Source organism: Chiloscyllium plagiosum, chromosome 33, assembly GCF_004010195.1.
Source record: "Chiloscyllium plagiosum isolate BGI_BamShark_2017 chromosome 33, ASM401019v2, whole genome shotgun sequence".
In the NCBI taxonomy this organism is placed as follows: domain Eukaryota; kingdom Metazoa; phylum Chordata; class Chondrichthyes; order Orectolobiformes; family Hemiscylliidae; genus Chiloscyllium; species Chiloscyllium plagiosum.
The window spans coordinates 18,322,495-18,349,839 of record NC_057742.1 but is presented as its reverse complement, the minus strand read 5'-3'; the positions used below and the strand labels follow the sequence as shown (position 1 = coordinate 18,349,839).

Below are 27,345 nucleotides of genomic sequence, written 5' to 3'. Positions count from 1 at the left end.
GATAGAGACATAGAAAATGTGTTCAGCTGCTCCGTCATTGACTCAAACCGAAATATAGAGTTTGAGAACTTTTGAACAATCCCCAAACTTTCTTTGCTGATTTCTGGTCAACTAATTATTTTCACAATTTTCACAGAAATCTCATAAGTGGCTGATTGATCATATTCAGTCTCTTGCACTAGTATCGGAAACTATCCTTGATTTACTATGTTAGGATCCCCTTGAACAAAGACTTGACTTGGCTGATGACTGCTAATGGCCAGGACAAGATTCCTGTCTTCATGCCTGCACCGAATGGCAAGGTAAGACAGCAGTACTGTGAGGCTGGTGTCTCTTGCTGAGGGTCAAGGTACAAAAAAGTCAAGGCAAAGCGAGGCAGGGATTCTGAGATTATTCAGGCAAGTTCAAAGAGAGCAAGCACTAAGACAGCAAGTGAGCAGCCTGAAGACACAGTCTGGACCATGAGCTGAGTGCATGTCCTAGAGAGTAAAATGTCCTTGTTGCAGTATTACAATGATATCTTCTTTGTGCCCTGAAGTACATAAGCTTACTGCAAACTGATCAGAGATGTGCTATGGGAGCTTAGTTGGATGTCAATGCCCATGGACGTAACCGCTGCCCATGGAGTGTGCCTGAGATGTTTGGGTCTGGTGTCCAACATGAAGCTGAAGTAGCCAGGTCCCTGCTCTGATTTCCATGTTAAGAATTCTCAGCATCTAATGTACTCACTCCAAGTGGTGGTATAAGAAGTTGTATATTAATGAGGTGAGATGTGCAGTTAATAGGATCATTAACAAGTAATAAGCCCACCTAATAGGCAACTCGCCACTGCCAAATGATGATCTCACTTTGACACCCAGAACTTTGTTTTAAGATGCAGCGCCACCCCTCCCCCTGCCCGCGCTGATATTGGCTTCACTGGAATTCTCACACAATTCCGGCACTTTTCTCACCAAAGCCCAATTCATTCAGATCCCTGTAAGATTCTATCTTTTTGAGTCTTACCTTTTTCTAATATCTGTCTTTAATTTCATGATCCTGAACTGATTTGAGAATATCAAAACCAAGCAAGTTGTGCATTTTGGAAAATGCGAATGAAATCAATTGAATGAGGTCAGCACTTTCAATAATTCTTCATTTAGAACTGTGCCATGGTGTTGATGAGGAGCATTCTGAATGTGAAAGTTCAATGTTTCACTTCCTTTAGTTGCTCTGAATTCCAATCATCTAACTGCAGACTCTAACTGAATAGGAGCAGCTTTGTGGTGACTTACCATAAATCACACCATGATTAGCCAACCTCAGAGAGAATTCAAAAAGGTCATATTGCAGATCTTTCAGCATATAAAAAATTGAGGAAACTAAAAAATAGAGACTACACAATCTAAAAGGGAACTTAGATCTTGAGATCAAAATTCAACCATTGAGTGATGGCTCATTTCCTGTGCAATATAGGTTTTCTGTCTCATGGTTATCAACTCCGTGTTTAATCCCACCTAATGTGACTCAGGACTCCAATCTTGCATGGCTGTCTCTGTTCCATCTGCTGCTCAAGATAGTGGCCCATGGAGTGTGCCTGAGATGTTTGGGCCTGGTGTCCAACATGAAGCTGAAGTAGCCAGGAGAGGAATCTCCAGATTCTTGTGTTTTCTCTGGGACTTCCTTTGGGCCTGCTGAGCCTTGCATATTCTGCTCATCTCTTCCATTATTTCTCCAAACAGTTGATCCCTCAATATTGTCTTCCAGTCGTCAGCCTCAATGTCCACGATCTTCAGATCTTGCTTGCAGCTGTCCTTCTGGTGACACTATGAGCATCAAGCAGATTGCAATCTGGTTGCTATCTCACAATACAGAAAGTCTTTGGGTTTATGGCTATCAGAATCCCATGAGTATGGCCATGCTGATGCAGACATCATTGAGTGTAGAATGCTAGGAGTTTGGAATTAAGGAGTTTGCCCTACCAATAGATGCTGAGGATATAAAAACAGAAATTGCTGGAAATGCTCAGTGGGTCTGGCAGCATCTGTGGAGAGAAATCAGACTTAATGTTTTGGATCCAGTGATCTTTCCTCAGAACTTATGGTAGCTAGGAAAATGTTGTTCTTTATGCAGAGAAGGGGGTAAGAAGTAAATGATAGGTAGAGTTAGAGCCCAAAGAGAGAGATGATAACAGTTGGACAGACATAGGAGTGGATAATAATCTGGCTAGGAGCATGAATAGTTATTAATGAGGACTGTCAGTGGCTAACAATGGATTGTGTGTAATAGCAGACCACATGATAACAAAGCCTGGTGTGTGGGGAGTGGGTGAAGACATGGGAGAGCTCAAGCCCTAAAGCTGTTGAATTTAATATTGAGTCCAGAAGGCCATAGAGTTCCCTAGCGGAAAATGAGGTGCTGTTCTTCCAGCTTTGCTGGAGCACTGCAATAAGCCTGAGATAGAGACATTGGCCAGGGAACAAGGCGATGTGTTGAAGTCAAGAGCATTGTGCTGGAAAAGCACTGCAGGTCAGGCAGCATCTGAGGAGCAGGAAAATCAACGTTTCGGGCAATGTGTTGAAGTGACAGGTAACTGGAAGCTCAGGGACGTTTTGTGGCGTTCAGTGAAGTGGTCACTCAGTCAATGTTTTGTTTCCCCAGTGTAGAGGAGCCTAATGTAAAGGATGCCCCCAAAGATATGCCAGCGAAATTCATCAGCTTTCTCTCATTACTATATAACTATTATATCTCCACCTGAACCAACTTTGTTACAAGCTGAGAGGAATCAGTGTTCATCTGGTTAAGAAGTGTTGACAAGATTCTGGAAATAATGATAGAGAGTGATGATGCTGTTGTTATGTGGAAATTTACATATATTGTACCTGGGGTCATCTGAGCTTTGTAAACTTTTATAGTTTTATTTCAGTCATTAAAAATGTATCTCAAGATCGTATTTGTGTTATTAGAGTCACAGAGGTGTACAGCATGGAAACAGACCCTTTGGTCCAACTCGCCCATGCCGACCAGTTATCCCAATCCAATCTAGTTCCATTTGCCAGCATTTGGCCTATATTCCTGTAAACCCTTCCTATTCATATACCCAATTCAGCTGCCTTTTAAAAGTTGTAATTGTATCAGCCTTCACCACTTCCTCTGGCAGCTCATTCCACACATGCACCACCCTCTGTGCCTCTCAGGCTCCTTTATTCCAACACCAGTGTCTTTTACTTCAGCTGATGAAGCAGCAGCATTTCGAGACCTTGTTTATTTATTTCAAATATATACTTTGTTCATAGAAATCTTTTGATATCTATACAATTAGTGATGCCATTCATATATACATTACATGTCTTTACATACAGAGGACAGACTGAGTCATTTGTATATACAAGTTTGTATGTTGATCATCCAGATGTTTAGCTGAGACATCAGCGGAGCCCAATTACTGAGTGGGCCCCCGGTTGTTCTTCGGCAGCAGACCTTATATGGTGGTCTTTCCCCACCGTGCCTTGGTGGCAGCTGCCCCAAGCTTCAGCGTGTCCCTCAGCAGGTAGTCCTGGAACTTGGAATGTGCCAGTCTGCAATACTCAGTCAGGGTCAACTCCTTCAGCTGGAAGACCAACAGGTTTCGGACACACCAAAGAGCGTCTTTCACTGAGTTGATGATCCTCCAGGCACAGTTGATGTTCGTCTCAGTGTGCTTTCCGGGGAACAGACCGTAGAGCACAGAGTCCGACATTACAGAGCTGCTCGGAATGAACCTCGACAAACCCCACTGCATTCCTCTCCAAACTTCCTTTGCATAGGCACATTCCAGAAGGGGATATGTGACAGTCTCGTCCCCTCCACAGCCGCTTCGAGGGCAGCGTGTGATGGGGCAGAGAGTCCGGGCATGTATGAAAGATCTCACTGGCAGAGCCCTTCCCACAACCAGCCAAGCCATGTCCTGGTGCTTGTTGGAAAGTTTGATACTTTGTTATTTCAAATAAACCTATTGGACTATAACCTGGTGTAATGTGATTTCTGACTTTGTCCACCCCAGTACAACACCAGCAACTCCACTCTACAATACGAGTGGTTTTTCTTGCATTCACCTCCGACTGCAAATGCACCAACTACTTTGCAAGCTCTTTTGCACTGAACCATGACAGTGGCAGGACTTATTCATGGGGAGGTGATTGTTTTTCTAACCATGCTAATTTCTGTCAGCTCTTGCAATGTCTAACTGCTAGACAGACAGTATTTCCTGTTGCATATACTTCTAACCTATTTTGATTACTCTGAGCGAGTATCCAATACTCTCATGTCAAGCGTGGACTAATTAGATACAAAGTAGCTTCTAAATTGCCACAATACGAAGCTCTGTCCCTGCATCAAAGTTACGTACCTCACGCCCTCAATGCATTATCTGGATCGACATGACACCAATTGTTAAAGTTCACTTGAGAATGTAACTGTAAAACAAAAGGCCTGCGATTTACACATGAAAGAACTGAAACCAACATGTTCATTCTAAAACTTGAGAGACTTAACAAACAATCTAGGTCTTTTTCAATGTATGATTTCAGTTACATCACACTGTAACCTTTTGCTATAAATTCTGTGTCTTTTGATCTTATACTCCACAATCACCTGCTGATGGAGCAGTGCTCCGAAAGCTAGTACTTCCAAATAAACCTGTAATAAACTATAACCTAATGTGTGATTTTTAACTTTGCTCCAGCAATCTGACCGTACCTCAGGGGAATTATCATCTCGTGCTAAATTAGAGGTGGGTCAGAGCTCGGATTTATGAGTGGGAGGGGTGCGGATATGTTCCAGGCTTCAGAAATAGCTACAGTTTGCTTCACGTAACATCATTTCAGCAGCAGACATTGGGGACTTTAACTCTACAGCAGATATTTATAAAAATGTGGACCAAAATTAGACTAATATCCTCCAAATATTGCAAAAGCAGAGTAAATTTGCTTAAATCTCGATCAGACTACGGTGCTTATTCTAGTGGGACTGAGTTTACTGTATGACCTGACTGAACACCAAAGCTGCTGTGCATTCTCTGAGACAATTTCCCTTTAAAAAGTGACTGGAGTGAGCTGTAACTCCACCTCCTTGATTATACTTCCTGTATATTCATTTCACTGAGGCTGGTGAAGGTGCTGTGCAGGCCTTTTCCTCTGAGCTGTTTATACTTTTAGGGTATTTGTCTACATTATGATTATTATTACAAATTCTGGTTAAGTTGAAATGTCCAGGACGTTTTTTGTGGAGTTTCTGCTGTTGCTTAATTCTCTAGGTTATATTCCTTTCGCTGCGTTAGAAGGCCAGTATTATCTTGATTTTCAGTTTAAACCTATTGCTGAATGTAGCAATGTCGAGCCTATTATCCACTGAACAGAAGCGCACGAATACGACGTTACCCACCGCACTGAAGGTGGAGCTGTTAGGGGAATGTGAGAAGCGAGCCCAATAGCATACATGGAACATGTGCTATTTTCCATCAGGGCCGTGCATTGGAATAGCTTTCGTTTTTAAGCCTAACAGGATGATTCCTGGTAGCTGTGTTTGATTTGCAAAATTCAAAAGATTTTTTTTCTCATGTTCTGAGGGCTTTTTATTTAAAAAGGGATAGTGTCCCTTCACACTGCTGGTGCATACCTTGTTTTGTAGGTGTTTGTGAAACTAACCAGTAACTAGAGACTGTGTGGTCTCACTGAGGTGTCAATGGGAAAACAACATCACCTCACTGCACCCAACTGGCATAATCTCTTCGAATTCAATGTGAGGCTGTTGTACCTTTTGATATAATTATCTGTAGCAACTCCTTCTCTCCCTCCCTCTTCTCCCCACTCCAACCTGCTTCACTCCTTCAGTGAGGTTGTAATGAGAAACAGTGTGGAATCTTGTTGAAGTGTTGGGGGTCTTGAGAACTGGCAGGAGACCCTCTCTATCCTTTTTCCAGGGAAGGCACAGCACAGCTGATGGCATTGGAGAGGGCACTAATGGGCCTGGTTTTAAAAAAAAAACACGAGTGAAAGTACCTCCCATTTGGAATCTGGTAGCTCCCACGTAAACAGTGCGATGGGATAAAGTACAATGAGTGACTTATGGGTTGGGATGGAGGGTGGGAGTCAGAAGCTGAAGGATTTGGACAGGTTGGGAGATTGCGCAAAGAAGTGGCAGATGGAGTACAATGTGGGAAAATGTGAGGTCATGCACTTTGGTAGAGGCATAGACTATTTTCTAAATGGGGAGAAAATGCACAAGTCTGAAGTGCAAAAAGGGCTTGGGAGTTCTAGTCCAGGATTCTCTCAAGGTAAAATTACAGGTTGAATCAGTAGTTGGAAAAGTAAATGCAATGATTGCATTTATTTTGAGAGGACTTGAAAATAAAAGCAGAGATGTACATCTGAGGCTCTGGTCAGACCACATTTGGAATATTGTGTGCATTTTCAGGGATGGCGCGGTGGCTTAGTGGTTAGCACTGTTGCCTTACAGCACCAGGGACCCAGGTTCAATTCCAGCCTTGGGTGACTGTGTGAAGTTTGCACATTCTCCCCGGGTCTGCGTGGGTTTCCTCCCACGCTCCAAAGATATACAGGGCAGGTGAATTGGCCAAGCTAAATTATCCATAATGTTAGGTGCATTAGTCAGAGGGGAAGGTGGATTACTCTTCAGAGGGTCAGTGTGGACTGGGTGGGCCAAAGGACCTGTTTCCACACTGTAGGGAATCTAATCTAATCTAATATCTCAGGAAGGATGTACTGGCCCTGGAGCATGTTCAGATGAGGTTCACAAGAATGCTCCCAGGAAAAGCTTAACATATGAGGAATGTTTGAGGACTCTGGGATTATATGGAGTTTTGAAGAATGAGGAGATCTAATTGAAACTGATAGAATACCAATTGGCCTGGACAGTGTGGATGTTGTGAAGATGTTTCTGTTGGCAGGAGAGACTAGGACCCAAAGACACAGCCTTAGAGTAAAGGGGAGACCTTTTAGGACGGAGATAACGGGACACTTCTTCAGTCAGAGAGTGATATTCACTGCCACAGAAAGCTGTGGAGACTAGGTCATTCAGTATATTTAAGACTGAGATAGATTGTCAAAGTGATCAAGGGCTACAGAGAGAAAGCAGGAGAATGGAGTTGAGAAATGTATAATCCATGATTTAGTCTGCTTTGCCATTCAATGAGCTAAATGGCCTAATTTCTGCTTTTATTTCTTGTGGTTTCAGGAAGAGAAAGAGGTTGAACACAGTCATCCTTAATTGGCCACTCAATAGCCTCAAATGCCAATAATCATCAGTCCTTCTGCCCAGAACTTCATTCCAGCTGAGGCTGGAAAGAGATGGAATATCAACCCCTGTATAATTAAATCCCACCTTCAAGCTCATATCCCAAGGGTTCTTTTTGCTGCAGTGATAGTGTCTCTCCTTCCTGAGACAAGGGGAGTGGGCTCAAGTCCCACCAGAGGTGTATAATAACATGTCAGATGGTTGATTAGTAATTTTGTTTAAAAAAACTTCACCTGTGGAGTTGTAAAGTGAGTCGGCAATAAGGTGATGGGTACTGGGTATCAAGGGATGTTTGAGGTTATTCTTTTTGGCTTAAAAATAACTTTATTTTCAAAGATCTGAAATTTAAAAATAAAATTTAAGAGAAATGTGGGTATACTCTTATAAGGAACTAAAGTGAGCATTCATGTACAGCAAGGAATTCAGACATTAAGTGGTGTGTTGGCCTTTATTGAAAGGTAATTGAAGTACAAGTGAGTTGCTTCAAGTTTTGGTGAGAGCACACCTAGATTATTCTGAGCATTGAGCAAAGATGTATTTGCCTTCGAGGCAAAGCATTAAACTTTTACAAGTTTGGTTCCTGGAAAAAGACAATTCTGTTGTGAGAGGCTGAGTAAGTAGGCCCTAACCTTTCAGTCTGGAGTTTAGATGAATGAAGGTGGTAATGGTAAAGGTTCTGAATGGGCTTCACAGGGCAGATATTGAGAAGATATTTGTTATGGCTGGGGTATTGTGAGGAGATGTGCCTTTTAAGAGGGAATTGATCTCTCCTGTTTCTCTTGAAGTATGTTGTAAATCTGGTACCAAGGTGCTTGCACTATGGAAAGCAGAGTAAATAGCTTTAGATTTTTTTAACTTTAGGCAAAAGAAGCATGAATGGATGGAATTAAGCTCACAGAGCTAGGGTTTTCATTTTGTTTTCAGTTATAGAATCATAGAGTCATACAACACAGAAGCAGATCTTTCAGTTCAATGTGTCCTCCCCAACCAGAAATCCCAATCTGACCTAGTCACATTAGCCAGCATTTGGCTGATATCCCTCTAAACCAATCCTATTCATATACCCATCCAAATGCCTTTTAAATGTTGTAATTGTACTTGCCTTCACCACTTTATCTGGCCACTCCTCCTTAGGTGCACCACCTTCTCTGTGAAAAAGTTACCACTCAACTGTTGAAGTTAGGATTTTGGAGTTGAAGCTGTTAGATACAACGCTCTCTCTGCTGATGTTGCAAAAGCCCTCGCTCTCGGTTTTTGCTTGTCCTGGCTGAGAGAGGATCACAAGTGAGGACGATCTGTTTTGCTCAATTTGCCTTTGCTAGCAATGTGTTTGTAGAATGCTGCTATATTGGAACAGTTGATGAGTAGTAGTTAAAATATATATTAATTTAAGTATTTTGTTCGGTTAAAGTTATGACAATTTTTTTTGGTTTATAATTTAACTGTGGTGTAAGAATAAAGTGTTTTGCTTAAAACCTAGTAGTTTGACCAATCAACTTGTAGCTGGAATGCAACACCTTATACTTGCATTTAAATAAGATAAAATTTAGAGTCTCGATCTCCTTGATATGTTTTAAGGGTGTTTTGTTTTGGTCCATTACAATATTGAAACATAGAGGCACCGATCACAGGTTAATAGGCTTACCTTTTTGGACTAAGAGATAAAGAGAACTTTCTTTGCTTAACCAGTTGTAAATCTTTAGAATTCCAGATTTATTGATGCTCCATTGTTGAGATATTTAAAGCTGGGTTGGCCAGGTTTTTGGTGCCTCAGGAAATCAAGTGATGAAGTGGGTGGGGGGGGTAGTTGGAGGTGGGAGCAAGTGGGAAAGTACCTTTCCCACTTTGCATGTTCTCCCCGTGTCTGCGTGGGTTTCCTCTGGGTGCTCAGGTTTCCTCCCACAGTCCAAAAATGTGCAGGTCAGGTGAATTGGCCATGCTAAATTGCCCGTAGTGTTAGGTAAGGGGTAAATGTAGGGGTATGGGTGGGTTGTGCTTCGGAGGGTCGGTGTGGACTTGTTGAGCCGAAGGGCCTGTTTCCACACTGTAATGTAATCTAATTATTTGGTGGAACAGGCTCCAAGGCCACAATGATCTATTTCTGCTCTTATTTCTTACATTTCACCCTTTTACATCTACGTGGGGTAGGAGAGTGGGATTGCAGATTATTGCAGTATGATTTATTTTTCTCATTCCCATTTTAGGCATCTCCCAGCAGGGAACTTGAGGGCCTCGAACTCAACCTATGAGCAATTCCAGCACTGATCAAGCAAATGTCAGTGTGCAAAATGCACCTCTAAGTTTGGTGCAAATAGTCCTCTGGGTCTTTGACACTAATCAGGACCAGGTTAGTTTAAATCTTTAGGAATTGTTTGCTGCACTGAGTGCCTTGATTGACATTATGCTGCTGATGTAATTTGTTGTGCAACTCAAGGGACTGCTGGCACAGCCTCCAATATTGGTCAATATTTGTAGAGATTGTTAGTGATAGTGAAGGGTGAGAGATACATGGCACCAGTTTCCATTCTGTTCTTTTATTTTTAGATTACTTAGTGTGGAAACAGGCCCTTCAGCCCAACAAGTCCACACCGACCCTCCGAAGAGCAACCCACCCAGACCTATTCCCCTACATTTACCCCTTTACCTAACACAATGGGCAATTTAGCATGGTCAATTCACCTAACCTGCACATTATTGGCGTGTGAGAGGAAACCGGACCACCCGGAGGAAACCTGCACAAACACGAGGAGAATGTACAAACTCCACACAGACAGTTGCCTGAGCGGGAATTGAACACAGGTCTCTGGCGCTGTGAGGCAGCAGTGCTAACCACCGTGCCACCCACTGTGTACTCATTAGGCCAGGCAGTACTGGGGTATGGATGAAATATGTTTAAGTTCTGGAATCTAACCACACGCTGTAAATCACAGTAAATTGTTATATGTGTTGCATGGCTGACATTACCAGCTTGTTGTTGGGGTTGTTTGCTGTCACCAACCTTTTCTTATCTGGGTCTAAGTGCCGGCTTGGCTTACAGTGGAAAGGGAAGACCGATACTGAGGCTTGACAGGATGATGTTCTTGTGCAAAACAAGATTGAGGTTTTCAAAGCAACCTGATCAGTTATGTTATTATGTGCCTCTGGCACAGGTGGACTTGAACTTGGGTCTCCTGGCCCCGAGGTTAGGACACAATCTCTGCTTTCAAGAGCTCCCAAACAACATGTTTTTTGCATGACAGCAGTTGAGTACAAATTATGTGGGTAGGTTAGACATTTGTTATTAAGACTATTGGGAGTCCCGTCTTGCCCCCAACAAAATTTGAAGATGTTCTGCCTTTTTCTAATTCTATTCCATCATTGGATTGGGTGAAGCCTGATGCATTCTGCAACATTGACCCGATCTGAACCACTGTCACCGTATGAAATAGAGATTTGCCTTTAATGTTAACCTCAGCAAGTCTTGTATTCTCTACTTTATTGTTTAAAGTTATTTATGATTTGTCACAACTGATAGATCTGAATGTGTTGGTGACTGACCGTTGTGGACTTGTCTGTTGAGAACTGACTGAGATTGTCCGAACTCATTTAAAACTGGGGCCTTGAAACTTGGTGGAAAGTTATGGAATTGTAGAAAGTAATCCCATGGTCCAGCTGTTAGTCCTTCACCTTGTATGAACTTTGGGTGAATATCCAGGTACGTTTTGAATATTGAGGATTTCAACCAAACAAAGGATGAACCTAAAACTGTTATGAACAAATTCTTCACATAATGTATTGGTGGATTTCCGGGTAAAATCTTGGAGATGTGAAAAGCTAAAATTAATTGTGAATCAGTTAAAGATAGCAAAGGGAGAGATTTATGGATGGAAGAGTTGTGATGAATTGTTTGGCATTTACCATTTAAAAAGTATCTTGTGATCTTGTAAAACGGAATAGTCGTCTATGCTTTTGTCATATGATTCCCAGATGGATTTGGATCCTCATCCTGAGTTTAGCAGGCAATTTGCTAGCTCACTAAACCACCCAGATCTTTGCACGAATCATCACCTAGGAAATTCCGTGTCACTGGTTACTCCCAGGAATACTTTATCATGGTTTAATATATTGTGCCCTGGGATGTATTCTTGGGAATAGAAACCCACCACCTAAACTCTCCTGTATAATGACAGTCACTTATATCGACTAAAGTGTTGAACAGGTATTTTGTGTTCGCCTTCACAGGGTCTGGCAGATAGTACACTGTTGGTAAATGTGAAGTCATTCATTTTGGTAGGAATAACAACAAAATGGACTGTTATTTAAGTGGTGAGAAACTGCAGTATGTTGCTATGCAGAGGGACCTGAATGTTCTTGCACATGATTAACAAAAATTTGGTTTGCAGGTGCAGCAGGTAATGAAGAAGTCCAATGGAATATTGTCCTTCATTGCTAGGAGTTTAAAAATAGTGAGGTTATGTTGCAGCTGTATGGGGTGCTGGTGAGGCCACATCTGGAGTTCTGTGTAGAGTTTTGGTCACCTTACTTGAGTAGGGATGTACTGATACTGTAGGAGGGGCAGAGGAGGTTCTCTACGATAATTCCAGAGATTAGAGGGTTGGTTTATGAGGAGTGATAGAGTAGACTGGGCCTAGGCTCATTGGAATTTAGAAGAATGAGGGGGATGTTTTAGAAACATATAAAACTATGAAGGGAATAGACAAGATAGAATCAGGAAGTTTGTTTCCGCTGGCAGGTGAAACTAGAACTAAGGGATATAGCCTCAAAATGGGGAGCAGCTTTAGGCCTGAGTTGAGGTTGAACTTCTTCACCCAAAGGGTTGTGAATCTATGGGAATTTCCTGCCCAGTGAAGCAGTTGAGGTTATCTCATTGAATGTTTTTAAGGCAAAGAGAGAGATTTTTGAACAGTAAAGAAATTAAGGGTTACGATGAGCTGACAGGTATGTGGAGCTGAGTTCATGAAAGAATTCAGGTCAGAATTCAAATGACACCTGGTTATAGTCCAACGGGTTTATTTGAAATCTCAAGTGTCAGACACTTTTGATCACCTCCAGAGACTTATTCGACACTCCACTCACACCATTTGTGTGATCTTTTGATCTCACTGCCCATAAGTTCTGTGCCTGTGTGCTTCTCTTTACTTCACCTGATGAAGGGGCAGCACTCTGAAAGCTTGTGATTTCCAAAAAAAAATCTGTTGGACTATAACCTGGTGTCATGTAACTTCTGACCTTGTCCACCCCGGCACCTCCACATCATGAAAGGATCAGCCATGATCTTATTGAATGGCAGAGCAGGCTCAATGCGCCAGATGACCTACTCCTGCTCCTTATACACTTGCATTAATGTGAAGTTCGGAGTTGTCAGTTATAACACCTTAAGCTCCATTTATTTTGGGCAGAAATACCTATATTAAAGTTTATTTTTCATAGAATCCCTACAACGTGAAAACAGATCCTTCGGTCTGACAAGTCCTCACCAACCCTACAAAGAGTGTTTCACCCAAACCCGTTCCACATTAACCCCTAACCTACACATCCCTGAACACTTTGGACAATTTAGCATGGCCAATTTACCTAACCTGCACATCTTTGCATTGTGGGAGGAAACCGGAGCACCCGGAGGAAACCCACAGACACAAGGAGAATGTGCAAATTCCACACAGACAGTTGCCTAAGGCTGGAATTGAACCTGGGTCCCTGGCACTGTGAGCTGCAGTGCTAACTACTGAGCCACCGTGCCATTATGCAGTCAACCTTTAGATCGAATTGTTAATTTTAGTCTGACCTACTTTGCTGTATTTGCACTCTGTCCCTGTAGCTCTCATCACATTCCTCGTAGTTTTAGACTAGAAGTTCGCACAGAACAGGGTCTTTCTCAGTTGGTTCTTTCCAATTTCTGTTTTAACAGCCTTCGTTGACTACCTCCAGATTTTAAAAAAAGTGGAAATGTCAACCGTTACAGATGGAGAAAGATCAACTGAAGTGAGGCTCACATCTGTTACCATTTGTTGTTCTTGAACTGTTGGCATTTCCACAGTTTTTAATATTGGCATAACCAGTCACTGTCACTATCACAATCAGTGAAATCTTTTGCAGTTTCTTTGAAGAGACTGCAAGGTCAGGGAGCTGATAGCAGGGCTGAGGGGTCTGAGCAGGGGAGATGAGACTGAAAGGGACATGGGAAAATAGTAATGAACTTCAGATCACTGTCTATAAAAGACAGATTGTGTTTGCACAAGCACACTTGGTATAAGCAGTGGGAGTTGTCAGCAATGAATGCTTCACTTGGCATTCTGCTACTAATGTGGAGGTGTTAACCTGTTTCAAAAAAGGTGTTAAAACCTGCATTAAAGAACTTGTACCATTCATTTGTTGTATCACCAACAGGAAGTTTGAACATTATACATTATTCTCAATTAGGCATTTGTGAATGGAAAAAAATCTGAATTCCTTAAGAGACATTGAAACTGCAATACAGGGCTATTCATCCAGAAAACTAAACCAGTGATTTAGTGATGCAGTGTACTAAGCTGTGTGGTCAAAAGTTTGGTAAAGATTCTAAAATGTCTGTTCAGGATCGAGGACAATATACACTAATTCCAAGCCTTCTGCTTGCAAAATGTAATTGGGCAATAAACAGATTTGTGTAAACACAGTGGCTGCAGCTCCAAGCCTTGCCATCTCAATTGGGTACACTTGATTGATTGCTGTTATGCTGCCTGTAACACCTGGCCCTGTTTTAAAAACTTCCTCTTCCCCCATCCTGCCTTCACTCCCAAATGTCATTTGAAATTGTCGTTCTTTTACCAGTTTAGCACAAAGGTGCACATTGCCTTGGCCTGCTGCTGAGTTTTTGGGTGAAAGGTGAGGTAAGGTTTATGTAATCTGTAAAATCACTTCTGCAGTGGCTCACCAACCCAAGGCCAAACTCATTCATTTCCTGCGTATCTCAGCTTCATTCATGTTCTTGGTTTCTCACTCGCAATACTAACTTTCCTCGGTGATCCTATTAGATACAGGCTCTTCTTTTCATTTTCTTTAAAAAAAAATGGAAAAGCCTCAAGAGTTCTATTCGGAAGAGGGGTTGTCTCCCCTCTCATCCAGTCAGTGAAAGGGTCCTGTTAAAAGAGCACTATTCTTTAAATATTCTGCTTTCATAGTTTTGGCTGTCTCTTGATGGTGACTTCCTAGTCTTGGTAACTCCCCACAATCGAAATAGGGAACTTATTGTGTTGGAAATCTTGCACGTCATGCTGCAACCCATCTCTGATCGGTGCAGTGTTGTGATAGTAGCTATGACTTTTCATTGTTCGGACTATTAGTATGTGACACTGTTGAAAGATCCTTGTTATTAGCAACCTGGATCTTTTGTCTGAAGGAGAAAGCATCAAAAGACATGCGACCATGCTCTCCTTGGCTCAAAACGCATCAGTCTGCGGTACTGTAGAAGAGCCATATGTAAAATAGCTCTGAATGATATAATCCAGGGATATCCAACAACTCTTCACAGTACTTGATGATCTTATAACTTGACGACTGTTTTGCCTTAGCTTCCTGAGTTAGCATTATATCACAAAATAAATGATCTATCTCCTTTTCTTACTTTTATTTTGGCTCGTCCAAAAGCATTGCCAAAAAAATCAGTTGCATTATCACTCTGTGCTGTAGACTGTTGTAACTGATATGATTATGAAATTAGATCAAAGTGATAACAAAGCTTGTTGCTTCAGAAGTATGTGGCTGTATATCTTGCTGACTGTTTGTTTGTTTTGTTGTCAGACTTGTCAATTTTTCAATAATTCTCCATTTCCATATCATTAGATTTTTTTTCAAAGATGACCTTTTGATGCTCATCTGCTTATTGGCTCAGTTCCTATTTATTTGGATCCTGGTGTATACCTGATACAAGCAGCAGCAGGAGAGACAGAGAGAGAATAATGTGGGGAGGACATAAAGTGGAAGAACAGGAAATGAACAATAGCTGTTTTTAAAATTCTCACTTTCATAATTGCAGGGACGTTTGCAGCTTTTACCCTGATTACCCAGATCTATTCTACTGGCAAACCGCAGACGTTCACATCAGTTTTTTTATGAGCTGAATGTATGGGGGCTGTGCAGAGTGTGGTATCTGCAATTTACCATCAGAGTAATAGGTATAGTTTTGAAGGAAGTTGTGGTATTGTGAAACTATTTTAATGATCAGAATCCGGACTAGTTTTATGTTCAATATAACTGTCTGTATTAGCGAGAATTATCTCCAAATTTCAGCTTTGAAGTTCCCTCTGAACAAGTCAAATGTTGGGAATTGTGTGCTCAGAGACTCCCCTCCTGACTCCCCAAGACCTGCCTACCATCTACAAGGCACAAATCCAGAGTACGATGGAATGTTCTCCATTTTCTGAATGGGTGCATCTCCAACAACACTCAAAAGTTGACACGATCGGCACAAAGCAGGTTGGCACAACTTACATCGCAGTCATCAAGCCTCCTTCAACAGCATTTCCAAACTTGTGACCTCCAGCACCTAAAATGACAAGGTCAGGATATGGATAGGAACGCCACCACCCTGCAAGTTCCCCTTCAAGTCCCATCCCTGCCTAGCCTAGAATTACAACATCTTTCCTTCACTTCCGCTGAGTCGGACTCCCTAAAGGCACTCTAACCAGAAATATACTTATTGCATAACATCAAGAATACAGCTCGCCAACAGGGGTAATTAGACAGGAACATATATGGCTTTTTTGCCAATGACATTTGGATCCCATGGCGGAGATAACTGGCCAGTTTGTGTTTTTTTTTAATTTGTTTCAATGACAGCTGGCAGAATTTAACTGCAATTAGGTCGGAATTATAAAGAGAGTTTCAGGAATGGTGACCATCAATTGTTGTAAAGCCCCTTCTGGTTCATTTAATGTCCTTTAAGGAAGGAAATCTGCCATCCTTAGCTGGTCTAACCAAGATGTGGCAATCCAGACACACAGCAATGCCGTGGACTTGTAATTGCCCATTGAAATGGCCTGATGTGCCATGCAGTTCAGGGACAAATAGGGAGGAGCAGCAAAGGTTGGTTTTTGCAGTATCATCCACATCCCAAAGAATATATTTTTAAAATTGAGATAATTTATTTGTTCACAGGTTGTGGGCACGGCTAGTTCTGGAGCACAAGTCTTCAGTACTATTTCTGTTGATTGCAAATTAAATATTTGGCATCAGTACCCCTCTGCAATTAGTCAACACTATCCACCAATTGTGAACATGACTATAGATGATATTTGTGAGGTGCCACACAATCATTCTTTGATATCACCAAAGCTATGTGAGTTACATTAGTCATTCACTGTCTATTGTGTTTGTACCAACAGCTTCGTAAGGCTCCAAAACTGGATTGCTCAATTAAGTTTCCACTGACACCTGCAAATACAGCATGGCAGAGGTTCATTCTGATTGCCAGAGACAGTTTCAGGCAGCTGTCTCAGTCATCCAGGCCTTGCCAAAAAATGGTAAGTGTCTTTTGTTTTTTCCCGACCTTAGTGCTGTTATAGAAACGGTGTAAGATGAAAGCCGTATCACAATTTTTTTCTCTCTCATTTATTTTCTACTTCCCTACTTTGCCTCTGAAGCCATTCTTCCTCTGAGAGGTCTACCAGGCTATCTACTCTCCAGTCTCTGCTAGGGCTGAATACACTAGTTCTACATCTATTTTCAGGGGGCAGCTACTCATTTCATTTTTGAAGAATGAGGATTGGACAACCATCTGTTGATCACTTGCCATGTTTTTAAAAGTGGCATCCTTATGAGCATATTCTAACATAATCGAAGCTGGAATAAAAACAGAAATTGCTGGAGAAACTCAGCAGGTCTGACAGCAGCTATGGAGAGAAAGGATAGTTAATATTTTAGGTTCAGTGACCCTTCTTCAGGACTGATTGTAGCTAGGAACAGGTTGATTTATGTGCTGAAGGTGGGGAGTGATGGAGGAAGAGTAAATGATTGGTGGAGATGGAGCCCAGAGAGAGGGAGAGAGAGAGAAAACAGCAGTTAGACAGATAAAGAAATGAGTGAAGGTCAGCCTGGGAGAATGAGTAGCTGACAATGGGGAACATTAGTAGCTTACAATGGGATGGTTGCAGTAGTAGTCCATGTGCTGACAAGGCCTGATGTGTTGGGGCTGGACATGGATGAAGGTGGTCAAGCCCCAAAATTATTGAACTCTAAGGCTGCAGGGACCTCACAGGATTATCAAAGCTGTTTTGCACAGTCTTCTATAGAATGATCCTATCCCTGTCCTGTTTTGGGCACATTATGGCAGTCATATGTGAGAGACTCAGGGATGAATCACAAGTTTTTCCTTTTGTTCTTTCATCAAATGTGGGTATTACTAGCAAGATGCATCCTTAATTGGGCAACTGTCTGTGTGGAGTTTGCACATTCTCCTCATGTCTGTGTGGATTTCCTCTATGTACTCTGGTTTCTTCCACAATCCAAAGGTGTGTAGGTTAGGTGAACTGGCCATGCTAAATTGCCCATAGTGTTCAGGGATGTGTCGGTTCGGTGTTTTGGTCAGGGTAAATGTACAGTAATAGAGTAAGTAATGGGTCTGGGTGGCTTCCTCTTCAGAGGCTCGCTATGGACTTGTTGGGCCAAATGACCTGTTTCCACACTGTAGGGATTCCATGATTCTATAATTTGTAGACAGGCCAACAAGAGGTGAGGCCATACTGGATTTGGTTCTGGGTAACGAACCAGGCCAGGTGTTAGAATTACCAAATGACCTGTTTCCACACTGTAGGGATTCCATGATTCTATAATTTCCCTTGAACTGAGTGGTCTGCTAGGTTACCGCTAGTTAAGAGTTAGTGAGTTTTGAGAAGATTTGTAGCTCAGGTTGAGGATCTGGACGTAGGTTTGCTCGCTTAGCTGGAAGGTTCGTTTTCAGACGTTTCATCACCATACAAAGTAACATCAGTGAGACCTGCAGGGAAAAAAAAACTAGACAGACTTTAGACAAAATAACAACACAGAAGCATGAATTAAAAAAACTTATCTGACCAACCCTTAACAGACACTGAAAAAGCCATCTTAAGTAAGAGAATGAAATTACAGCTTTCAGGATGCGAACAAGAAAGATTTCACAGCATTAGAAACAACACTGGAAAACAACCAACTCGGAGGAAACTCAGCAAACCATCAGACAGGCAGTTGCACCAGCATTAAGCAGGAAAAAGAAAGGAAACACTCCATACACAAGAAAGGAAAGTGCTAGAAAGACTAAACAAAGATAAAAACATTGTTATCCTACCTGCAGACAAAGGACACTTGACAGTCATTTTAAATCAAAGAGACTACATTGAGAAAGCGAACGCACTACTTGCAGATACCAACAAGTGGCAATAGGCCCGACCCCACAACTAGAGAACCAAATTACAGCCCTACTCCAGAAACTTCAGAAATCTAGAGAAATAAATAAGACCCACTTCCAAAAAATGAAACCAGATAGATCCAACACCCCACACTTCTACAGATTACCCCAAATTCACAAACCAGGACCCATAGTTTTGCTACCTGGAACACCTACTTACAGATTGGCCAGGGAGCTACACCAAAGACTAAAACACTTGGAAGACTTGCGCCACTCCATCCACTCCACAGAAGAATTCCTGAAGACCATCAAAGACACCAAGATAGAAGAGGATGAAATAATGGTCTCCTTTGATGTAACAACACTGTTACATCCATCAACACCAACCTGGCCAAGGAAACACTGACTGCACTATTAGAAGAACCAAAGACACATACATCAAACACCACCAACTTCATCAGCAAGGACAGTACCATCAAGCTTGTGGACCTATACTTTACGACTCACTTCATGTTCAACAACAAAACTTATAGACAAACCAATGGAACACCCATGGGATCTCTGATATCAGGGTTCTTAGCAGAGACAGTAATGCAGAGACTTGAACAAGCAGCTCTGCCAATCATTCAACCCAAACTTTGGGTCCGCTACATTGACACATTTGTCATCACTGAACGGAACATTTAGAGGAAACCTTCGTGACCATCAATAAAAGAGGATGAAAACAACAAACTGCCATTCCTAGATGTCACAGGAAAGCAAACAACCAATGGGGAACTTCAAACCAGCATTGTCTAAATATTGAACTACAGAAGCAATCATCCCAACACCCCACAAACGAAGCTGCATTAGAACATTATTTCAATGAACTACCACACACTGCGGCACAGAGGAACTCTGCAGAGCAGAGGAAAATCACCTATACAGTGTATTCAAACAATGGGTACCCAATGAACACAGTCTGCCAATTTCTCAGCAACAAACCCCAACAAGCAGACAAAACAAGTTCAGAAACTTTAGCCACTCTCCCCTATATCAAAGACATCTCAGAAATGACAGCCAGACTACTCAGACCTCTTGGCGTCATGGTAGCCCACAAACCAACTAACACACTAAAACAGCAGCTAATGAACTTGAAAGACCCATACAAACAACAAGCAAAACTAATGCCATTTACAAAATACCTTGCAAGAACTGTAACAAATACTACATTGGACAAACAGGCAGAAAACTAGCCACCAGGATACAATGAACATCAATTAGCCACAAAAGGATATGACACACTCTCACTAGTATCCTTACGTACAGATGAAGAAGGACACCACTTCGACTGGGACAACTCATCCATCCTAGGACAAGCCAAACAGAGACACACGCGAGAATTCCTAGAAACATGGCATTCCAGTTGGAATACCAATCAACAAACATGTTAACTTGGATCCCATTTACATCCCCAAGAAAAAGAACAAGAAATGACATCACCAACCCAAGGAAACCTAAACACACACACACACACACTTCATCCAGAAGCCCACTGATGATGTTACTTAGTATGGTGATGAAACGTCTGAAAACGAACCTTCCAGCTCAGCAAGTAAATCTACATCCAGAAATTAAGAGTCAACCATGTTACTCTGTGTCTGCACTCTCATAGACCAGGTCAAGACAGCAGACTTTGCCAGAAAGTCAAGTTGGTTTTTACAATAATTAATCATGGTTGGCATAATCACCATTAAGAAACTAGCTTTATATTCCATGTTTCTTGATTGCATTTGGATTTTAACAAGGAGTGATTTGAACTCGTGCCCCTTAAGCATTAACGTAGACCTCTGGATTACTGTCCAGTAGTGTAACCACTATAACATTGTCTCCTCAACCTTTCATGTCTGAAAACATTAGGTTTTATCCGTTGTATCCCTCTGGCGATTTGGCTAAGATTTCTCTACGTGAGAAATTTAGACATCAATGATGGTCCTTTTTGGTCTACGAAACAAACTGTCAATCAGTAATTTTCTTGTGCTATTAGAAATGGGGGAGAAATGGTTATTTTCACTGGCATTGGTAATGAGTGTTATAGCTCTCTCTTCGGTTATAATTGGCTTCATTGTCAATTGAAAGAAAAGCTCACTTTTACCATTTCCTGCTCTCTGTGTGCACAGCTTATATGACCCCTATCTTTATTTAGTAACTTTTTAAGTTTAATAAAATGCCCCAAGATAAAACCGAGACCTTTTTACAATTAAGTATGACACTGCGCCATGTGAGACAATTGGGAAAATGATCTAAAGCTAGGTCAAAAACATTTTGTGGAGCGTCTTAAAGGTGGAGAGTGAGTTAGAAAAATGTCAGGGATGAATTCAAGAGTTTTCTATCTAAGCAGCTGACATGATGTCCACCAATTGTGCAGTGATTAAAATCAGAGATACACGAGAGTGAAATTGGAAAGGCGCAGCCATTTTAAAGGCCTGGGAAGCTGGAGAAGATTTGAAGGGTCATGCCATAGAGCAGTTTAAAAACAATGATGTAAATTTTAAATTCACAGTCACCTGGGAACCAGCCTAGGTCAGTGAGCACCGTGATGGTGAGTGAGCAACACGGGAGGCAGAAGTTTCGAGGATTTTTAGTATATGGAGGGTTATATGTGGGAGGGCAGCCAGGACTATGTTTAAAAAGTTAATTCTTCCTTCCTTGCTAGTCGCCAATGGTGTGTTGAATGTTTTTGTTTGCTCTTGGCTGCCTCTTTCCTCTCTCGATGCCCTTTTGAAAAATTGCTCTTTGGTGCCACCTCTGGGCTTCAGGTGCAAGTATGCTTAAACCTGGCATTTCCACTCACTCTCATCAAAAAAGATCAATACCTGGGCAACATCAGATGAACTAATGGAAAAGATTGACTTTTAAACAAAATGAGTTACACTCAAAATCAATGCACGTGTTTTACACCATCTTTTAGATATTGTTAATCAGCCTGTTCAGGGATGCTTAGACACCCCTCTGGAGCAGCTGGGGTTTGAACCCAAACCTACTCAGTTTACTAGGTCAATTTTCATATACAAATCTGGACCTGCCGCACTCCTGGATAACATGAAGGCTTTTCAAATTCATTCACACTCTCTCTCTTTCTTTCTCTCTCACACACACACACGGAGAGAGTCAGTTTCAAAGCTTTCTTACAATCCCAACTTACGTTATTTATTAAGAAACTGTTAAGTGTACGCTAATGAAAGTTGTAACTGGGTCAATTGCCCAGGTTACTGCTCTAAAATAGATCAAATTTTTAAAAATAAATAATTGTAGCATGATTTGCTTGATTAATTTTATCTTCGTAATTGGCCAAATTATTTCTATTTGAATCTTGAACTGCAACCCAACTTGCACAATTTTTTGAGTAAATTATTGGTGTATTTTCCTGATTCCATCTGTGCTGTTCAGGTTCTGAATTTCTCACCTGAAGGGCATTTTGGGTCAACACTGTTTCAAGAAAGCAGGTCACCACCACCTTCTCAAGGGCAACTAGGGATTGGCAATGCAGAGGAACCTCTGTTATCCAGCATTCGATTATCCGAATATCGGATTATCCGGCAAGATCGCAGGGTCCCTATGCTTGGTTAAACTGTTATCCGTCATTTCCTTATCCGGAATTTGATTAACCGAATGGAATATTCCCCACCCGTGTCCTTTGGATAATCGAGGTTTCTCTGTAAATGCTGGCCCAGCCATCAATGTCTATATCCCACAGCTGAGTAAGAGATGGTCTGTATTTGATTGTGAGAGACTGTTAGCTGGTGGTGTTGAAGAGAATTCACAGCTTTTATTTTATGGTTCCCTAGTGCAGGTTCGTAGCTTCTTGAAAGTGTAGTCACAGGTAAATAGGATAGTGAAGAAGGCATTTGGTATGCTTTCCTTTAGTGGTCAGAGTATTTGAGTACAGGAGTTGGGAGGTCACGTTGCGGCTCATCAGGACATTGGTTAGGCCACTGTTGGAATATTGCATGCAATTCTGCTCTCCTTCCTATCAGAAAGATGTTGTGAAACTTGAAAGGGTTCAGAAAAGATTTACAAGGATGTTGCCGGGGTGGAGGATTTGAGCTATAGGGAGAGGCTGGACAGGCTGGGGCTGTTTTCCTTGGAGCGTCGGAGGGTGAGGGGTGACATTATAGAGGCTTATAAAATCATGAGGGGCATGGATAGGATAAATAGACAAAGTTTTTTTTTTCCCCTGGCGTGGGGGAGTCCAGAACTAGAGGGCATCGGTTTAGGGTGAGAGGGGAAAGATATAAAAGAGTCCGAAGGGGCAACTTTTTCACGCAGAGGGTTGTATGTGTATGGAATGAGCTGCCAGAGGAAGTGGTGGAGGCTGGTACAATTGCAACATTTAAAAGACATCTGGATGGGTATATGAATAGGGAGGGTTTGGAGGAATATGGGCCAGGTGCTGGCAAGTTGGGACTAGATTGAGTTGGGATATCTGGTCGGCATGGACGAGTTGGACTGAATGGTCTGTTTCTGTGCTGTACACCTCTATGACTTTAGTACACTAGTAGGTCTCCAGTCTTCCACTGCATTTTTTTTATGTCAATGAGACAGTTAGTGTATGCAGTAGTGCTGATAGTGAGTGGCGGAAACCCACTGGAGTTGGTTTTCTTTAGAGTACAGAAGGCTGAGAGGAGACCTGGTTGAGGTGGACAAGTGTAAAGATAGGGAGCACCTTTCTACTTAATCGAAGAGACAGTATCCGGGGCCACAGTTTTAAGGTAAGGAGCAGGAAGCTTTGAGGGGAAAGTGTTTTTCATCCAGAGGATGGTGGGTATCTGGAATTCACTGCCTAAGCAGGTGGTAGCGGTGGAAACCATAAAAATATTTAAAACTTATTTAAATGAACACTTTAAGCGCCATAGCACGCACGCCTAAGAGCCAATGGAATTAGACTGGATGGATTCTTGATGACCAGCACAGACACGATCGGCTGAAGGGCCTTTTGCCCCCCTGTTAAAAGCTCTGTGCCTGATTCAGATGACAGTTCTTCCTCTGTTTCTGATGTTGGGGGTTGAAGCCTCACTTCAGGACCTGTCCAGAAAAGTCAAAGCTGCCACCTCCAGTGTAGTGCAAAGGAACACTGCACTAAGCGGAGGTGTTGTCCCTTCTGTGAGATAAACAACATCAACGATTTATGTTTATACAGCATCTTTAACATCACAAATTGTCCTGACATGCTTCGTAATGAGCATCACAAAGCAAGATTTAACATCTGTCCTCTCTCGTCACGATTTCAAAGAAGGGTGCTTGAGTTCTCCCCAGAGTTCTGGTTAATATTTATTCCTTAATCAAAATGACAAGAAAGCAGTTATCTGATCATGCTCACCTTGTGTTTGGGAGCTTGCTGTGTGCACATTAGCTGCAGCATATCCTTCATGACAATATTTGCATCTTACAATTGCACTTCACAGTCAGCAAAGTAATTCTGAAACTTGGAGACACTGTGCAGTTTTAAAAAGTGTAAAGTAAAGGCTAGAGTTTCTTTTCTTTGGCCAGTCACCTACCAGAGTGAAGGTGAAACAAAATACAGAAGTTCATTCTATAAAGACAAAGGATAGATTCATCTTTCAGAAACTTCTTTCAGAACTGAATGAAAGCAATCATGAAATGGAAGCAGTCAAGTTGAATGTGACAGAGGAAAATCACAAGCATTTTTGTTTGTTTTCCTTTAAACCTTCCTAGTCCGTCAGGCTTGAAAATTGGAACAACGAGAATTTACACAGTTTTCTGCTGAATGGAAGGCATTAGAGAAGGTGTCGAAAAAATATTCTGTGGCTGCCTCAAAGTTTGAGAATATGTTAGAGGAGCTGCAGCTAATATCTTTCCAGATGGAAAGGCTGAGAGGACGTTTGACGAAAATATTCAGCATTAAAATGGAACCTTGAATGGCGCCCCATCCACCTCTTTGAACATTCGCTCCCCTCCCAGCCTCCTGCCTGTCCCTCCTGATGCTGCCTGCCTTAGTGTGTTCTCCCAGCCTCCTGCCTGTCCCTCCTGATGCTGCCTGCCTTGGTGTGTTCTCCCAGCCTCCTGCAAAATATTCAGCATTAAAATGGAACCTTGAATGGCGCCCCATCCACCACTTTGAACATTCGCTCCCCTCCCAGCCTCCTGCCTGTCCCTCCTGATGCTGCCTGCCTTGGTGTGTTCTCCCAGCCTCCTGCCTGTCCCTCCTGATGCTGCCTGCCTTGGTGTGTTCTCCCAGCCTCCTGCCTGTCTACTTTAGATTCCAGCTGAAAATGTGTTGCTGGAAAAGCGCAGCAGGTCAGGCAGCATCCAAGGAACAGGAGAATCGACGTTTCGGGCATAAGCCCTTCTTCACTGTCTACTTTAGATTCCAGCATCTGCAGTTTGTTTTTGACTCAGAGCACGATGATGGCAAATTTGATCTTGGCTTTCAAATGACAATGGGATGATTAGTTGAAGTTTTTTTTTAAAATGCAGAGCTGTAAGGAAAAGGCTACCTGCCTATCTCCTTTTCCACCTATCCACTCCACCCTCTCCTCCCTGACCTATCACCTTTCATCCCCTCCCCCACTCACCCATTGTACTCTATGCTACTTTCTCCCCACCCCCACCCTCCTCTAGCTTATCACTCCACGCTTCAGGCTCACTGCCTTTATTCCTGATGAAGTGCTTTTGCCCAAAACGTCGATTTCGCTGCTCCTTGGATGCTGCCTCAACTGCTGTGCTCTTCCAGCACCACTAATCCAGTAACTGTGTGTACTTTCTGACTAACACTTGCAGAGGGCCAGTGTGTATATAACCAGCTGAATGGCTTCTTGTGTTGGAGCTATTATCTGATTCCTAACAGTAGCAAATGTAAATGTCAACATCACAGGGGAGCTTTACATGAATGCCAAAAGAAAGGAAGAAAACAGTGACTGTATCTTTCATAAACCATTCCTTAACTCTGCTGTGGAGAGTGGGCAGGCGCTTTCCATTTTAAACTGATAAATAGACACCAAATAACTATGTCTACACCCAGTGCGCACACATTATGAGCCTTATCATTTTCATCATTCTAAAACTGGAAATGGAGAGATTGCAAGTCTGAGTTTGACCACATGATGTCACCAGATTATGTTTTATTTAGAGTAGAAACACCAGGTTGAGTTCTGCACCTCCAGCTGTTATTGCTATAAATGAAAAAAAGCATTGAGCGATGTGATCCGAGTGGGTGTCCAGGTTCTTCACACAAGCTCTTGGTGTTTAGTGTTCCACATCAAGTTAATTTAAAATGTTCACTCAGAGAGCACTGAAAGTGACAATTTGCCTCAATTTCGCCCACGTGCTAGACTACAGAACAAAGGCCTAACACCTGAGTGTGTACATTGTTAAATAAAGTAGTAGGGACTGGAAAGGGTTGATTGGCATTACAAAGTAAGCTCCACCCCCTCAGAAAATGAAGGACAGCTCCTGGTAGGACATAACTGGTTCTCCGTGTGTTCAGCAGAAGTTCAGTGGTTATTTGTCATGTTAACAGCACGTTACTAAAGCAATAATGTCTACTTACTCTTATGTGAAGCCTGATGGTGTCTACCTATCTGTTTAAAATGGAAACTGCCTGCCCACTCTCCAGAGCATTGCAGAATTACGCAATGGTTTTATGAAAGACGCAGTCACTACTATTTCCTTTCCTTCGGCTTCATATCAAAATAGGTCATACATTTCTGACATAATTTAACCAGCTATTAATGTGTAATAAACCTATTTACTGCTCAACAAGACCAAGATTACCTTCTGCTAAGATCTTGCAGAGGTAATTGTCTCCACATGGTATCAGTAACTTCGACTAATATCATTTAAGAAGGTTTTGAGGCAGTAAATCTACCCAAGACATCTGAGATTGTATCTGGCAGCGTAAGACATAAGCACTTCCATCAATGATTGCTTCACAATCTTGATAAAACTGAGGAAGGAACATCAGCTTAATCCTCTTGCTGAATCAGAATGTATATAATTAGCATGGTGAAAATAAATACTTAGTTTGAAAGAGTCTCAACACGTTAACTGCCTCTGTATCTCATAATTGTTCACCCCATCATCAACACCATCTAAAACTCCACATGATAACAATAATGGCTGGGCTAGAGTTTCTTCTGGGAGAAAATTTGTGTGGCTCAGAGGCCAAACTACCACAAGCATTCATCAGTTTAAAAAAAATTGTTGCATTGTAGCATTTTCCTTTCTCTTCCCCCTTTACATTCTTGGCTTTCCTGCTGGTCTAGTCAGCCAGTAACTTGGAACTGTTTGACAATAGTCACAGATGAGGTGCCCGAAGACTGGACGTTGGCAAACGTGGTGCCACTGTTTAAGAAGGGCGGTAAAGACAAGCCAGGGAACTATACACCAGTGAGCCTGACCTAGGGCGTGGGCAAGTTGTTGGAGGGAATCCTGAGGGACAGCATGTACATGTATTTGGAAAGGCAAGGATCGATTAGGGATAGTCAACATGGCTTTGTGCGTGGGAAATCATGTCTCTCAAACTTGAATGAGCTTTTTGAAGAAGTAACACAGAGGATTGATGACGGCAGAGCAGTAGATGCGATCTATATGGACTTCAGTAAGGCGTTAGACAAGGTTCCCCATGGGAGACTGATTAGCAAAGTTAGATCTCATGGAATACAGGGAGAACTAGCCATTTGGATACAGAACTGGCTCAAAGGTAGAAGATAGAG

At 42.1% G+C, this 27,345-nt stretch overlaps 1 protein-coding gene across 8 annotated transcripts in view; it reads left to right on the top strand.

Annotated features, from left to right (window-relative positions):
• Positions 1-5,100: 5,100 nt before the first annotated feature.
• Positions 5,101-27,345, top strand: part of LOC122539903 (acyl-CoA-binding domain-containing protein 5-like) — a 193,530-nt gene continuing 171,285 nt past the window's right edge. For 6 of the 8 annotated variants that reach the window (XR_006309206.1, XR_006309204.1, XR_006309205.1 and 3 more), the window contains exon 1: positions 16,635-16,772. Coding sequence is in view for 3 of the 8 variants with exons in the window: in XM_043675062.1 (XP_043530997.1) it covers positions 16,697-16,772 (76 nt within the window). In the remaining 5 variants the exon portion in view is untranslated. Of the gene's footprint in view, positions 5,176-9,525; positions 9,620-16,634; positions 16,773-27,345 lie in introns of those variants that run through there. The other 2 variants (XM_043675059.1, XM_043675060.1) reach the window with 2 other exon arrangements.